Genomic DNA, 14589 nt, shown 5'->3' with positions numbered 1-14589 from the left:
CATGCAAGTGGAGGTCTGTACAACTGCCACTTCTGTCCTAGGAAACCCGAGGACCACAAGTCAACACGCGTGAAACACCCAGGATGTGTTTATGTAAGGACAGATAAGCAAACTCAACACAAAGCCCATTTCCCTCCCCTCCTTTGTCAGGTAGAAGCATTGTGCTTAAACAGAATTTCTATATTGTTGGAAAAGCCAAGACTTTCTTTTTTTTTTTTTTTCCTGAGACAGGGTTTCTCTGTGGTTTTGGACCCTGTCCTGGAACTAGCTCTTGTAGACCAGGCTGGTCTCGAACTCACAGAGATCCGCCTGCCTCTGCCTCCTGAGTGCTGGGATTAAAGGCGTGTGCCACCACCGCCCGGCATAAGACTTTCTAGTAGGAAAAAAAACATTTAATTTGCCTAATTGGCAAATAAACTTTCCTGGAATAGACTACACGGGTTACAAAGCACAACATAACCTTTACTTGATGACTCAAGGCCCATCACCATGAATATTCTCTGCCTGGCAATTTCCTGACGCCCAGCAGTGACTCAGTTCACTTTAACATCGGGTCTGTGCCAGGCATGCCAAAAGATGACAATATCTGGTGTCTGGCCGGAGTCCCTCCGTGCTCACAGGTTTTCTCTTTTCCTCTCCAACTGACTGGAGTCCTGCTCCCACTGACCTAGAACTCCATGGAGAAGGTGGGGGGAGGCTGGAGTGCCTCAGTTTGCGTCAGTTGCTAACTTTGAGGAGACAAGAGAGCATGAGGGAGGAGGCCTTTCAAGAAGAGAAAGGGAGAGGAGGAAGAAGAGGAGGAGGGATGGATGGGAAAAAGAGAAAGGAAGGGGGAGGAGTAAGGGGCAATAAGAGAAGCGCACTGAAGAGCAGGACGCATTATGGGTTGAATATGTCCCTCCCAGTTCAAGCGTTAGAAACAGGGCCTCTAGTGCCGTACTGTTGGGAGACCTGACCTTTGGAAGGCCTCTGTGCTCTTAAGTGGATTAATCTGTGTGTGGTTGAAAGGGTTGTGGGTGTGGCTCTATTATAAAATCAGGCTCTCTGGCACACTTGCTGAGCTGAGGATAGATGGGCCTCTAGGGGAGAGAGAGACTGAGCCAGAAGAGGCCAGGATGGAAGCCCTGGGGGCAGAAGACTGCTCCAATGTAGAGCTGACCCAGAGAAGAGCAGAGTCAGAGGGGGAGAGAGGACAAGCTGGGCGGTATGAGAGGCTCCATACGAGAACACTTGTGTAGCATGTGAGAGGCCCTGGGTTAAATGTGTGTGTTTCTATCTCTAGCTCAGGGTCTTACTATATAGCCCATATAAGCTAGCCTGAAATTTATAATCCTCCTGCCTCAGTCTAGAGAGCCCCTGAGTCCTAGGACCCAGCACCACTGTATGCCAACCACACCACAACACCTGGAAATAATATTAAAAGAAGGCAAATAAAGTCTCTTCGACTACAAAAAATTAGTAGTGCCAGAATTCTAGGCTGCAGCGCAGGTCACTCGAGTCTCACAGGGACACCATGAGGAGGGCAGCACAGGGCAGGTTATCTCATTGGTTGTATCTTAAAACCCAGGGATGGAGGCTCGGAGACAAAGAAACTTGTCTAGGCTAACTCTGCAGATAAAGATCAAAGTGGGGGGGGTGTTGGCGCACGCCTTTAATCCCAGCACTCGGGAGGCAGAGGCAGGCGGATCTCTGGGAGTTCGAGGCCAGCCTGGTCTACAAGAGCTAGTTCCAGGACAGGCACCAAAGCTACAGAGAAACCCTGTCTCAAAAAAACAAAAAACAAAACAAAACAACAACAACAAAAAAAGATCCAAGTGGGGGTTACTGGCAGGCCTGCCCCACCAGGGATGCTGAACACACATCAGTGCAGGAGGCTCCATGGCACCCGCACTGGGTGGGAAGAAGAAGTGACAAAGTTTCAGACGTGGCACTGGCATCCTCTAAAAGAGGGCGTGGCTGAAGTTGCACGTGATAATGCACACCTGCAGTCTCAGCCCTCGAGGCAGGAGGATTGGGAATTTGAGGCTACCCTGGGCTACAGAATGCCTTCTAACCAGCCTTAGTTACTACATATCAAGACTTGTCTCAAAAATACTAGGGGACCAGGCGGTGGTGGTGGCGCACACCTTTAATCCCACCACTCGGGAGGCAGAGGCAGGGGGATCTCTGTGAGTTCGAGGCCAGCCTGGTCTAAAAAGCTAGTTCCAGGACAGGCTGAAAAGCTGCACAGAGAAACCCTGTCTTGAAAAATAAACAAACAAACAAAACCAAGGCAAGACGATCAGGAGGTAAAAATCATCACCTTCAACCAGAAGCAAATTTGAGGCCAGCTCTGGTACAACACATGTGCACATGTGCGCACGTACACACACATACATCCTCCTCCCAAGAAGGCTCTACCAGTCATAGCCCATATACTAAGATGCCCTATGCCTCCCTGCGGGCACCATGACGTTGGCATAGTGAACAGAGCTGCAATTGTAGCACTCAGAGCTGAGTGGTGTGACCTTGGGCAGCTTAACCTCTCTGTGACTCAGTTCCCTCATCTGTGAATTGGAGATAGGACCTAACACCTCCCTACCCAAGTTCCTGAGTGCTCTGGTGTCGCCCTGGCCAGCGTGGTGGTGAAAACCCAACAACGAACACACAGGCACCTGCACCGGCACCCTGATGCTCCCTTGGCCTCCCCATCTCTGCCCAGCCAAGCTCATACAACTCGGTCTACCTTCCTCTCAAATACCAGGAGCAGAAAAGCTGCTTATGGGGGGAAGAAACCCAAACCCTCAGGAATCCCTTAATTTCCCCAACCTGAAGGCTGACTAGCCACGGGTCAAGTGACTCCAGGGCATCATGACACATGGGTTGAGAATCTGTAATGGACCAACACCCCAGGGAACTACAGAGCGAGGGATCACAGCTGCCAAGTCCTTCTCACTTGGCAGCCCAGCAATCCCTAAAGGCTGTTGGTCTGGAAACGTCAAGAGGGCAACTGTCACAAGGTATGTTTCGATGTGTGTATGTTTTCTGCCGGGGAAACCGTTCGGTTTATCTCCCTCCTCCCAGCCTCCCAGGGTTTACAGCATGGCCTTCTTTTAATGATTAACAGCCCAGAGCTCTGACATGAGATGAACTGTCTCTTCTGGGCTGAGAGGCAAAGCCGGCTTTGCCAGATCGTGTGACCCGAGGCGGAAATCCTGGCAGGGTCTGAGTGGGTTTGGGAAGAACCCTGGAAAACCGAGTGAAGCGTCCATCCCTCCTACCTCTTGCTGCCAGAATGAGCGTCTTGAACGAAGTTGGAACTGTGCTTGTTGATGGAATAGTTCGTCAGGTGCATGCAAATCTCATCCTGGGGAAAGAGACACAAGACTGGGGGTCAGGCTGAAGCACGGGCCTCCTGTGTCCTCTCCGTGCACTGTCCCCCACCCCACTCCAATCGTCCCTGAAGCCTAAAGGGATAGGGGGAAGGGATTTATAGGCATACGTAAAGGGGCGGACAGGAGGTAAAAAGGGATATCCCATAGCCTGGAGTACAAGAGATTCCAACTCTTTCTGAGACTGAGGGAGGGAGAGGAAGATTGGAAACCACCCATGACCTTCTCTCCTTGAGCACCTCTGCACTGTAGTTCCGGTGCTGGTGTCAGGAAGGCCTGGCCATCGTCCCACTTTCTAGCTGAGTGACCCCAGACAAGTCCCCTATACCCTGCAGGTTTGAACCTTGTCTGTAAAACGGGGCTAATAACCCCTATCTTGGAGGGCTCCTGGGGGGACTAAATGAGAAACCCCTGGAACTTGGAACACAATAAGTGTTCATGGGGTGTCTGCCAGCTCCATGGAATCTGAGGATGCCCTCGTGCCAAGGGAAAAGGGAAGGCAGCGTGTCCCCTTCAGCTCACCAGGTTGTCTGTGCTGGGGTGGGAGTAAGAGGTGGTGGCAAAGCGAGCCAGTCCTTCATTGTACACAAAAACCCTGAGAGGGTCACAGGAGGTCACCAGCACGTAGATCCGCAAGTCAAACTTGAACCCGTCAATGATGAAGGGCTGGGCGAGAGGAGAGAAGTCACGCAAGCATCTGGAGGTGACAGTCCCAGGTAAAGGCGGCTAGCTCCCACCTCTCTCTTGGAGCCAGCTCCGGCATTGCCTAGTGGTGTAAAGTGCGGGCATGCCCAGTGTGGGGAGCAGGATAAAGAGGTTTAGTCTCTCTGGGTTCTGACATTGGGGAGGTCACCAAACCACACTGTGCAAGCAGCCCCCCTCTAAGAGATGTAGATGGCAGTTCAGAAATCCTTCCAAGACAGGACCTGTGGTTTCCAGGGCAACATCACAGGTGCCTTCTCCAAAAGCTCTAGAGCTCTTCTCTTTTTTTTCTTTTTTTAATTAATTAATTAATTGATTAATTATTATGTATACAATAATATTGTTTGTCTGTGTGTATGTCTGCAGGCCAGAAGAGGGCACCAGACCTCATTACAGATGATTGTGAGCCACCATGTGGTTGCCGGGAATTGAACTCAGAACCTTTGGGAGAGCAGGCAATGGTCTTAACCACTGAGCCATCTCTCCAGATGCTCTTCTATCAAGGGGCTCCTAGACATTTTGTCTTGGGGAAGCCAGCACTTCCTCTTCTCACCCAAACTTCTAGAAGGACCCCTGTCTGCAGTGGGCTATATCACTGTGGTCCGTGACTCCCTCTGTCCCAGGCAGGGGGGAAAGCTGGTGACTATGAGCTCTTTCAGATGACTCCCCTCTCTCAAGTGAGGCGGGGACCCCCCACACTCCATGCTTTCATCCACTCGAGGGGGAGGTGGTGGAGACTGCCAGGGCGAGCGAGGGACATGGTGACCCCAGAAGGCTTGGGTCTGAGCAAATCCAAGGCACAAGGCAGACTCAGTTTCACCTCCGCCTCTGCCTTCCACTGCTTTCTGTCCCACAGAGCCTGAAGCTGCTGTGGGCAATAAATCCGTAACGGCGGCGAGGAAGTACCTTTGAAATATAAAGCTGACAGATCATATCCTCCCCGGGCTTGATCTCTTTCACCGTCCGGGTGATGAATATGCCTCTCCCTTGGCAGCCCGAGTCCGGTTTGCAAATGTATGTCTTATTTTTTCTTGACCTGCTGTAAGTCTGCAAATCTCCCCAGCTGCCATAGCAGGGAGGGGACAAGACACACCGTTAGCTCGGGAGCAAGGCGAAGGAAGGAAAACTATTTATCTTCATTCTTTTTATGTGTATGGGTGTTTTGTCTACATGTCTGTCTGGGCCCTGTGTCTGTGTGTCCGGTGCCTGAGGGGGCCAGAAGAGTGTGTTAGGTCCCCTGGGACTGGAGTCCCGGGCAACTGTGAGGCACCATATCTGTGGATACTGGGAATCGAACCTTGGTCTCTGGAAGACCAGTAAGTGCTCTTAACTGCTGAGCCCTTTTTCTAGCCCCAGGAGACTCTCTATGAAAAACAGAAGAGAGAAGCTATGGATGGGACAAAGCCCTGGTGTTGACAGACAGACACACAGTAGTCCAGCAGTGGGAGACACCGAGCTTCAAGGAAAACTGACACTGGATTCGAACCCAGCCTACACCACATCCCAGCTGTGTAACCCTTTACTGGTTTCGTTTCTTCCATCTCCATCATCTCCACCTTGTGAACAATGAGACCTGGCTCACGTGTTCCTTAGTTACACGACAGAACTTGGCCTGGGTGATGTGAGGTGCTCCAGGTAGCTTGACTTGGGCTTATGCATAGGAGATTTGGAGTTTTGCACCCGGCTTACAAAAATGTGACTTGGAGAAATGTCGCTTCCTCCTGTCTGGACTTCAGTGTCTCACTGTGATGCCGCCACTGAAGCCAGGAGGCCAGGAAGGCAAATCACACCCTTGAATGTAGTCTGAAGAAAGTATGCTTAAGGCTGGCGGTGGAGGTCAGCGGATGGAGTGCTCGCCGAGCATGCACGAAGCTCCGGGTTCAGCCTCCACAACCATACAGACTGGGTAGAATTGCACACAGCTGTGATCCCAGCACTCAGGCGGTGGTGGAGGCAAAGGATTAGCAAGCAGCTCCAGAACCTCCTTATTTACATATTAAATGCAAAGCCAGCCTGGGTTACATGATGTCGTGTCTCAAAAAAGAAAAAAAAAAAAGTGTACTCAGAAGAAAGAAAGAAACTAAATTAAAAGTGACATGGTCAGCCAGGTTGTGGTGGAGCTCACCTTTAATCCTAGCACATGGGAGGCAGAGGCAGGCAGATCTCTGTGAGTCTGAGGCTAGCCTGGTCTACAGAGCAAGTTCCAGGACAGCCAGAGAAAAGTTCCAGGACTACACAGAGAAACCCTGTCTCAAAACAAAACAAAAACCAAGGTCTGTGAGGGGGCGGCGCTGGAGAGATGGCTCAGAGGTTAAGAACACTGGCTGTGCTTCCGGAGGTTCTGAGTTCAATTCCCAGCAACTACATGGTGGCTCACAAGCATCTGTAAAGAGATCTGGTGCCTTCTTCTGGTGTGCAGGCAGGCAGGCAGGCAGGCAGGAAGGAAGGAAGGAAGGAAGGAAGGAAGGAAGGAAGGAAGGAAGGAAAGAAGGAAGAAAAATGGTGATATGCGGGCTGGAGAGATGACTCAGTGGTTAAGAGCATTGACTGTTCTTCCATGGGTCCCAGGTTCAATTTTCAGCACCCATATGGCAGCTCACAACTGTCTGTAACTCCAAGATCTGACACCCTCACACAGACATACATGCAGGCAAAACACCAGTGTATATAAAATAAAAATAATGTTTTTTTTAAGTGATATGGTGGTATGTACCTATACTTCCAACATTTAGGAGGTGAAACAGGCAGACTGAGAGTTTGGGCTAGCCTTGGCTATATACTGAGGTCTTTTCTCAAAAAATAAAGGTGGGCCGGGTGGTGGTGGCACACGCCTTTCATCCCAGCACTTAGGAGACAGAGGCAGGCAGATCTCTGAGTTCAAAGCTAGCCTGGTCTACAGACTGAGTTCCATAGACTCTTACATAGAGAAAGCCTGTCTCGAAAAACCAAAAGAAATAAAAAATGAAAGTTAATAAACAAAGATGGATGAAAAGGAAAGAAACCGAATTAACGGATTATATGGGTCTCAGTCTTGCTATGCACGTGTTTTATGCTTTATCTCAAAGGAATCATCTGTCCATTGAGGAAGTCAGCGAACTACAGTCCACAATGGCTGTGAAATCTGGAGGCTCCTGCAGTCGGAATGGTAAACACGCTTCCTTTGAAGTGGATGCTGAGCCCAGAAGACTGTTCAGACACGTTCTAAAGAGTCTTCAAGGGCTGGAGAGATGGCTCAGAGGTTAAGAGCATTGTCTGCTCTTCCAAAGGTCCTGCGTTCAATTCCCAGCAACCACATGGTGGCTCACAACCATCTGTAATGGGGTCTGGTGCCCTCTTCTGGCCTGCAGGCATACATACAGACAGAATATTGTATACATAATAAATAAATAAATATTTAAAAAAAAAAAGTCTTCAAGCCCCAGGGCTCTTAGCTTAGGGAAGACTGGTGGCTAGGAGAGGATGGGATCCTGTGCTCTGTGAATGCAATTCTTTTTAAAACATCTTCTTAGATTTTTAAAATTTTACGTGTGAGTTTTGCCTAGATATATGTATATATGCACCGAAACCTGGATCCTCTGCAAGAGCAACAAGTGCTCTTGGTTGCCGACTCAACTCTCCAGTCCGTTTGAATGTAATTCTGAAGGTGACATTTCTTCACCACCACCACCCTTTCACGAGGACTCATTGTACCCCAGGTCTTTTGTTTTTTTCTTGCTACTTAGGGAAGGATCTAGGGCAGGGTTCTCAACCTGTGGATTGCAACCCCTCTGGGGGTTGAATGACCCTTTCTCAGGGGTTACCTAAGACCAGAGGAAAACACAGGTATTTACAATCTGATTCATAACCACAGCAAAATTACAATTATGAAGTAGCAACAAAAACAAGTTTATGGTTGAGGTCACCACAACATGAGAAATTGTATTAAAGGGTCGCAGCATTAGGGAGGTTGAGAACCACTGATCTAAAGAACTGCACATTCTGGAGTGGAAGGAAGGGTTGGCGGCTGTTCATGCCGTCAAATGGGACAGGCTAGGCAGCCTTCTTTGCTCCTGTTCTAGGACCCAACCACAACCTCACTTTCTCCTTAGAAATTCAGAAACTGTACAAGGAAGTTGTTGGAATAAGTTCAAATCTAACAGCTTTCAAGATCAGAACAAACTTTCATCCTAACTGTGGGTCCAACCTCCAGGGCACTCAGCCGCTAATCGTCATTTTATTTTACAGGCAGAGCCTGTGTTGTCTCAGCCTTGGACACACCCTTTACCTTTTGCTCTCCGAACAGTAGGAAGAAATATAGAAGGTAACACGGGAAGGGAGAGCGGCAGCCAGGGAATCAGGGAGAAGAAAGAACAGTGGGATGCAGAGAAGAGACACAAGTAGCAAGTAGTGGGGACTTACTCGGCAGGAAGACACCAGGTCCTAGGGAAGAAGTGGAAGTCCTTAGGAAAGAGCTTTAGCATACGACTCATATTCCGGGCCAGCAAGTCCTTGCGACAGATCTCACTCATGCCAGGAAAATGATTGATTTTCTGCAAAGGAAGCCGGAATTCACGAGCAGTTCTGGCTGCGTGGAAGCGGGGTTGCGGGAGGGCCGTGGTCAAAATGAGGTCAGCTTTGGCTAGATGCCACCCATCCGGGGAGGGACGCACCTGGTAACTCTTCATTTCCATCACGCGCTCGAGCGACACCGAGTAGTCGGTCCAGTAGAGAGTCCAGTCCTCACTGTCACCGGCCTCTCGAAGGCCATACTGCTGGGCAGCCCTGCGCACTGTGAGGTGTTAAAGGAAGAAAGGGCTGCGGGTCACAGAAGCAGGCATGGGCTCCATGCGCTCCCAGACCGAGTTTTGCAACAAGAGAGCTGGCTCCTGGGGACCGGAAGCCATCTTGCCTCGTGGGCAGGGCAGTGAAGGGGTGTAACAGTGGTAATATCCCGGGCTGTGTGGGATGGATGTCAGGCCTAGCCTGGCTTCCCTTTCCCAGGATGCAGGCCTCTGGCTTGCCTCCAAACACTAACCCCTGAATGTAGGGCGATCCTTAGCCATAATCTAGAGCCAGGCTTAATCCGTGAGATAAACTGGTCGGGAGAAAACACAGTGAGTCTCGGGCTAGCCTGAGCTACCTAGTGAAACCCTGTCATAAATACATACATACATAAATTACGACTATAGGTGGTGCACGCCACTGTGGCCCAAACCTGCGACTCTTAGAATGAGATTTCCCAGTTTCCTCTAACAGTCTGTGGAGCCAGGAGAACCAAGGATTTGAGGCCCTGTTTTTCACCCTCGGGGAACACACAGAGGTGACCCATTCCCGCCCTTCGGTCCCCAGCCTGGATCCCTTGAACACAGATGCTCACCACTGTCGTACCGGCAGTTGGATAGATTGATCACCAATCATCTGGAAAAGAGAAAAGGGCAAACAGCAAGACAGAGACAGATCCCCTGACCAGAACAGGGGGCTGGAACCAGACACACATGTCCCAGCTGTCACAGGGAGCCTGCAGGGCCTACCCATCCCATCACTGAGGATGGGGGTGCAAAGGGGCACGGAGTGGCAGGAACTGTGGACTTATCTATTCTGTTATTATTTGTATATACTTACACATTCTGTTACTGTCTATAAATTACAATTGGGTTAATTTTGCTTTCAGCTTCATGTTAGCATCATTGCCCACACCCCCTTTTTAATTTTGTCAGGATTGGAATTTGAACCCAGGCCCTCCCACCCAAAAGGTAAACAGTCTTTAACTCCAAGCTACATTCCCAGGGTCCCTCTGCTTTTTACACCATCAGCCCGACAGGGACAGGGATTTTTAAAATCACACATTTTGGCTAAAATATTGTCTCCTTCTTCTCTCCCCACTAAGGGACGCTATTTAAACAGTAGAGGAGCACAGCCGAGTGTGAACCCAGAACCAGAGTGGACAAGCTGCAGCCGGGGCTGGAAGTCACCCTGCTCCCGTTTCTCTGGAAGTAAGTCAAATTCCCAGGACCTGCGCGCGCCCGCGCTGCGCTTACACTCCTTCAGCAAGGAGCTCCCTCCCCACCCAGTCTTTAAAAAGCACTTACACACAAACAGCGCGAACACTCAAACAAGGTGTGACTCCAGGTTATACACGCTATTATGAGATTCCATAAAACAGAACACTGAGCGTGGCTTCTGTTATGTCAACTGAAAGCAGTGTGATCTTGACAAGCCAAGCCCGTGGAGTCTCCTCCTCTCAGCCGCCAAGGCCCTCTTCCCTCCGGTCCTTCCTGTTCTCATCAACACTGACCCCGTCTCCATCCCCCCCCCCCCTCGTTTCCCGATACTAACCTTTTTCTCTTCCTCTTCTTCTTGCCAAGCTGCTGGGCATTCTGAAGCCTCTTTTGTGTGTTCTCTCTCACAAAAGCCAGGGTGACGAGTTCTCTCAGCTCTTCTAGATCTTCTGTGGAACTACTGCTTTCCTCCCTCTCTTCGCCCCCTTCCTCACTTTCCGAAGTCAGGCACTGTGGCATCTTCCTAGCCCTGGAGGAGCCTCTGGGGAAACACCAGCCCTCCCTGGAGAGAGGGCAGAGCGAACGGAAGTTGCGTGGTTCCACCTGCAGAGGGCCCTCCTCCCCTGCTCCTCTGGGCGGTAAACCAGGGTTCCCAGACAACGGACAGTAGTTTATAAAAAATAAAAAATGCAGCCCTCTCCAGCTAAACTCTTGGTGCACGCCAATTCCACCTTTGCCAAGGGCTCTGACCTTGGGGACTCCCTTAGCCAACTGCGGCCTTGGTTTTGGCCATCTGGGGTTTTCGGAGAGAGGCTGAGCCGCTCCGCACGGTACCAGCTGGTAAACAAACTTATTATTAAAGCGTGTGTCTGGAGACAGCCTCAGAACTGAGCCTCAAGTTTTCCTAGCTAAGGGTATTGAGTCCCGAGGGTGCACTGGAGGCAGGCTGAGTCTGGTAACCGTAGCCAGGCTACATTCAGCAGGACGCAGGCATGAATTAGGGCACATAGGTGGTTGTAAATCCATGGATGTGGGTACGGAGCTGGAACGGAACTCAGGGCTTCTGGAAAACTAGTACCTGCTCTGAACTGCTGAGACATCTCTCCAGCCCCCGAATATATATTAAAATATATCCAGTGTTCAGCCTCCACAGCTCTTCAGGAACGCACTTAGTCCACCCTCTACCTAAATCAAGTCTTTGGGCCCCATTCAGATTACACCCTAATAGGCAAGGCTCCTATGGCCATAAACTACTCCCGCTTCCTCTCTTCCTCCCCCCACTAACCTCAGCACCCCAGCCCCTCTCCTTTGATGGCCACAGGCCTTTTGCTCCTTGCTACCTGTTCTGTTCACACACTTGCTACCTGTTCTATTCTTTGGATTGAAAAGGGAAAAAAGATTATTATCATTCAGATTATTAGTGCAATCATGTTAAAGATGACCTTAAAAATGAGAGGGCAGCTGGGTGATGGCAGTACACGTCCTTAATCCCAGCACTCGGGAGGCAGAGGTAGGCAGATGTCTGTGAGTTCGAGGCCAGCCTGGTCTACAGAGTAAGTTTCAGGACAGTCAGGGTTACACAGAGAAACCCTGTCTTAGAAAACAAACAAACAAACAAAAACAACCAACGAAAAAAGGAAGGTAGACACCACCTGTGGCTTGCCTACTCTAACAAAGCAACTTTGCCTTGGCTATGAATTCTCTTTAATTCTTAAATTCTAATTGTAATTATTCTGACATTATATTAACTATTTTGTTTTGTTTTGTTTTTGGAGACGGTTTCTCTGAAGCTTTGGAGCCTGTCCCTGAACTAGCTCTTGTAGACCAGGCTGGCCTCGAACTCACAGAGATCCGCCTGCCTCTGCCTCCCGAGTGCTGGGATTAAAGGCGTGCGCCACCACCGCCTGGCCTTATATTAACTATTTTTAGGGCTTCTTTCTGCCCATTTAATGTCACACCATAAAGGCAAAGGCCCATTTATGTTGGCAAAATTTGCATGTCCCTAGAGGTGAGTTTGGATTCAAACTCAGGTAGTCAGGCTTTTGGTGACACACACTTAACCTGCTGAGTCATCTTAATGGCCAGCATATTCCTGGCTTTTAATGGCTATGAAACATTCTATAGAAGGAATGTGCCTAAAGTAAAACAATCCTTTCCTTATTATTGGACAAATAAGTTGCTTCCAATTTTGATGTTATCCAAATATCCTAAAACACATTGTCAAGCTGGGGGTGGTAGCTAGGGTCTGGGCTACTACAGAATATGAGGCAAGAGGATCCCTGAACCCCATCTCCTAAAGAAGAAAAACAAAAAACCACATTTTCATGTACAGAGGGTCTTTTACTTCTTTGGGGATTATTTTGTCTCTTGTTTGTCTGTTTGTTTGGGACAGAATCTCACTATATAGCCCAGGCTGGCCTGCAACTCATGGCAATTCTCCTTTCTCATTCCCCCCAAAGGCTGGAGTTACAGGTGTGTACCCCCACACCCAGCTTTTGAAGTTGATTCTTGAGCCTGCAATTCCTAGCACTTGGCAGGTGGCTGCAGGAGGATCAGGAGTTCGAGATCATCCTCAGTGAAGTCAGTAGAGGCCAGCCTGGACAATGAGTCTCTGTCTTCAAACAAAAGGCAATATTCAGGGATGAAATGGCTCAGAGGGTTATGTAGCTCCTGGTTTTGTGTGTGTGTGTGTGTGTGTGTGTGTGTTCACCATGTTCCATCCCAAGGGAATTTGAACCATTTCAGCTAACTATCTTCAGCAGCCGGCAATTACAGCAATCTCACCAGGGCCCCTGGATCTCCTAGGAATCATCTCCCTTTTCCATCCACACTCGCTAGTTTTGGCAACCCCTCATGTCTTTGACACCACGGCACCCTTCCCCTTTGCCTGACCCTAACCTGGTGATGACAGGTAAAACTCTGACTATGAAGGCCACCTATGAATAATTTCACCATGACCCGCCGTGCGACATATTGCTGCGACTTTGCCAAGGATTTTCAAATACAGCTCCTGAGTAAATAAATGCCCACCACCATCCCTGGGAAGGAGGACACGACTGGCCAAGGGTTGTGCTTATTCCTTCACTCTTGGAAAACATGGTTGCCCTCAGGACAAACGACCGAGAAGACCTCGGCTGGTCATATGAGTCAACGTCCCCAGTGAACTTGGCACCATTCAAGAGAACAGGGGAACGTCAAGTCTTGGCCTTGGGCTGCTCCCTTCCTCACAGGAACGACCAGTTCCACTCCCCAGGCCTTCAACAATGTGCCTCTTTACCAAGCCCTTGTGCAGGAGTGGCTCGTTTACCTAAAGGTTAATGTTAACTTGGGGAAAAACTGACCCCAAATTTGAACTCTGGAGTTGTGGGTTGTTGTTGCCTTTTTTTAGGACCTTGCCCCAAGTGGTAAGAGTACATCACATCTGCCTCAAAGAACAGAACATGAAGGTGTTAAAAAAAAAAAAAAAAAAGCAGTTGTGGGGCTGCAAACCATGAATTCTAGAGTAGAGTGGCTTAAGTGATGGGGCCCCGTGACAAACACACACAGTCAAACTTCGTTTGCTCTTGTGTGGCAGAGCCCCAGCACACAGAACAGGAGACCAAACCAATGCACTCCTGCCTCCATCGGGCCTGGCCTGTAGCCTAGGCTACACACAAGAGCCACCTAGGGGGAACCTGAGACAGGTGCAACATGGCAAACAACAGTCCTTGCTACATGAAAATGCCCTTTCTTTCTTCGTGTAAATTAGCTTGGTCCCTTTCTTCAGGTGTATCTATTTATTTATTTACATATTTATATATTATGTATGCAGTGTTCTGCCTGCAGGCCAGAAGAGGGCACCAGATCTCATTACAGATGGTTGTTCGCCACCATGTGGTTGCTGAGAATTGAACTCAGGACCTCTGGAAGAGCAGCCAGTGCTCTTAACCTCTGAGCCATCTCTCCAGTCCTCATTTATTTTCATTTTATGTGTATGGGTGTTTTGCTTGCATCTATTTGGGCAGCCCATCTGTGCAGTGCCTGTGAAGGCCAGAGGAGGGCAGCAGGTTCTCTGGAACTGAACTTAAAAATAACTGTTAGCTGCCACAGGGATGCTGGAAACCAAACCCAGATCCAGTACGCCCAGCCCAGCCATGGTGGTTGTTGTTTCTTGGCTCAGATTCCCAAGAGTTAGGATTACAGATGTGAGCCACCATGTCCCCCCCCTTCCCTTGTTTTCTCTCCCCTTAGATGCTACAGTTGCTCAGGAGGAGTACTTTCCAAGTAGAAAATGCACATTTTTATTAAAAACACAGATTCCTATTTCTCTTGTCAAAGTAGGTCTACGTTCCTTCATGCCAACAATTACGAGCAGCCGAGTGACTCCTTAATATTTCTTTCACATTTTGGTAGTGTCTGTGACACAGAAACCACGTGGCAAGTAGCTGTTTACAGCAGCACTCAAAGAACTGACTTTTTGGTCTGTGCATATGTGGGGTGTGTGTGTGTGTGTGTGTGTGTGTGTGTGTGTGTGTGTGTATGCACACTTGTTTGTGCAG

General features: G+C 49.3%; 1 protein-coding gene across 4 annotated transcripts in view; it reads right to left on the bottom strand.

Moving 5' to 3' along the window:
- The window catches only part of Ttll6 (tubulin tyrosine ligase like 6), a 31044-nt gene extending 20762 nt beyond the window's left edge, over window positions 1-10282 (bottom strand). For 3 of the 4 annotated variants that reach the window (XM_050157203.1, XM_050157206.1, XM_050157205.1), the window contains exons 1-6: window positions 9430-10282; window positions 8723-8841; window positions 8472-8602; window positions 4980-5136; window positions 3894-4037; window positions 3261-3346 (exon numbers count right to left, since the gene is read on the bottom strand). In XM_050157203.1, coding sequence (XP_050013160.1) covers window positions 3261-3346; window positions 3894-4037; window positions 4980-5136; window positions 8472-8602; window positions 8723-8743 — 539 coding nt within the window. In that variant the 5' untranslated portion in view covers window positions 8744-8841; window positions 9430-10282. The remainder of the gene's footprint in view (window positions 1-3260; window positions 3347-3893; window positions 4038-4979; window positions 5137-8471; window positions 8603-8722; window positions 8842-9429) is intronic. The other variant, XM_050157204.1, reaches the window with a different exon arrangement.
- Between the last annotated feature and the right edge of the window lie 4307 nt (window positions 10283-14589).

This window comes from Alexandromys fortis, unplaced genomic scaffold (assembly GCF_014885135.2).
Source record: "Alexandromys fortis isolate MF-2015 unplaced genomic scaffold, M_Fortis_MF-2015_v1.1 scaffold_31, whole genome shotgun sequence".
NCBI lineage: Eukaryota > Metazoa > Chordata > Mammalia > Rodentia > Cricetidae > Alexandromys > Alexandromys fortis.
This window is presented reverse-complemented; position numbering and strand designations above follow the sequence as displayed.